At 43.9% G+C, this 2,010-nt stretch overlaps 1 protein-coding gene across 1 annotated transcript; it reads left to right on the forward strand.

Moving 5' to 3' along the window:
• On the forward strand, positions 1-587 carry LOC108802230 (heat shock protein 30C-like). The gene has a single exon (XM_018574105.1). The coding sequence runs from the start codon at positions 67-69 to the stop codon at positions 580-582; it is 516 nt and encodes a 171-aa protein (XP_018429607.1). The 5' UTR covers positions 1-66; the 3' UTR covers positions 583-587.
• The last annotated feature ends 1,423 nt before the right edge of the window (positions 588-2,010 follow it).

The following is a 2,010-nucleotide window of genomic DNA, read 5'->3' on the forward strand; positions in this document are numbered from 1 at the left end:
TTTCCTTCCAGACATCCTCAGCCCTGCCACAAGCTCCTTAACTTCACTCCAAGTCATGACGTCCAGATGCTTCATCAACAGCTGGAAAATGACATGCTGCAGATGCAGAATGAGGCGGAGAGGAGGATGCAATGGATGCAGCAGGTCTGCCAAACGCCACCTCACCACCTGAACCTGAGCAGTGGGGCAATCCAGAGCGTACCTCCCGCCACCCCCAGTGAAATGCTTCTCAGCAGACGGCAGATGGGGAACTTTGAGCTCGCCCTAGACGTGGACCAGGTTCCTCCGGAAGAACTGACGGTGAGGACGGAAGGAAGGAGACTGATCGTGACCGGAAAACACTACAGGAAAAGGGAGACGGAGAACGGCAGCTTCGTCCATGAATACAGAGAGTGCCACAAAGAAGCCGACCTCCCGGAAGACGTGAATCCCGGGGACGTGACGTGCTCCGTGTCCAGGGATGGGCGGCTCCTCTTCCGGGCACCTCGCCTGGCACTGCCCGCTGCCGAACAAAGAATGATCCCAGTCAATAGAGACATGCACATCCCCATCATGGTGGAATCAAGACGGACATTACACTGAGACGAGGAGAACTCAACACCATCAAATCTCTAATCTAATCTGTGACTTACTTTGTCTGTCTGGTATAGTCCTGGCTCTTCTGATAAACTACGGAATGTTCTGTGATTTGTGTATCAATAAATCTTTCATGGTAACTGTCTGTGCTCCACACAAATGCAAACTGGTTCTAATTTTTTACAATGTTTATTTAATGATTTGTTAAATCTGTGTGATACCTTAGAATAATGATAGATAGATAGATAGATAGATAGATAGATAGATAGATAGATAGATAGATAGATAGATAGATAGATAGATAGAGAGAGAGAGAGAGAGAGAGACTGCTATGAAAATATTTGACATTTTGTAAAGCTTTTTGTGTATAATTTGAAGATCAGGTGTACATGAATCAATAATAATAGAGTTAATATAATAAATAGATACAAGCAGAGAGAGAATAGATAGATAGATAGATAGATAGATAGATAGATAGATAGATAGATAGATAGATAGATAGATAGATAGATAGATAACACATATGGAGAGATATCATATAGAATGATTACAGGCCACAGGTGGATATTGGTAGTAGGGATTAGGGCTGTTACTGATTAAAATTTTCGTGTTCGATTAATCTAAAAAAATTTTAATCGATTAATGATAACGCACATACAGATCCAACTGCATTGGCCTATACACATACAGCACAGCAATGAAGTAATAAAATGAACTAGGATCACACTAATCCAGCACGTTATTAGTCTCAGGTGCCCCGCTCAATATGGCCGCCGCTTGAGTGGGGCAACTCAGAATAATAACGTGCTGGATTAGTGTGATCCTAGTTCATTTTATGACTTCATTGCTGTGCTGTATGTGTATAGGCCAATGCCTTGGCTGGCGCTCGTGCAGAGAGATTAAAAAAAATTTTCATCGATCAAAAAGATTAACGATTAATCAAGAAATTAATCGTTAATTTGCACAGCCCTAGTAGGGATAGTAGGGATGCGCCGATACTGTTTTTTTGGTACCGAGTACGAGTACCGATATTTTTTTTTTCCGTACTCGACGATACCAAATACTGAGCCCCAGTTATCAGGAAGCCGGGCGGTGGATCATGATCCAACACCCGGCTTCTTGATTGCCTGGGAAGCTGGTGTCCAATGGAAAGAATACCTGCTTCATTTCCGGAGGCTGCCCAAGTGAAGCTGGCTTCCTAGCCAATCAGGAAGCTGGGAGGCAGGTTTTAACCCTGATTGGAAAGGAAGCCGGCTCCATGCAGCTATGGCACTGCCTGTCAGAGAGAGATCTCCACCTGCCCGGAAGTTCTGGCATTGGAGGTAAGTATCGGAGCATTTGGGTGAGTACGAGGACTAGCCCAAATATTTGGCATCGGCACCAATACTAGTATCAGTGCATCCCTAATAGATAGATAATACATAGATAGATAGA

The sequence above is a fragment of the Nanorana parkeri genome, unplaced genomic scaffold (assembly GCF_000935625.1).
Source record: "Nanorana parkeri isolate BGI_ZX_2015 unplaced genomic scaffold, ASM93562v1 scaffold2737, whole genome shotgun sequence".
Classification (NCBI taxonomy): Eukaryota; Metazoa; Chordata; class Amphibia; order Anura; family Dicroglossidae; genus Nanorana; species Nanorana parkeri.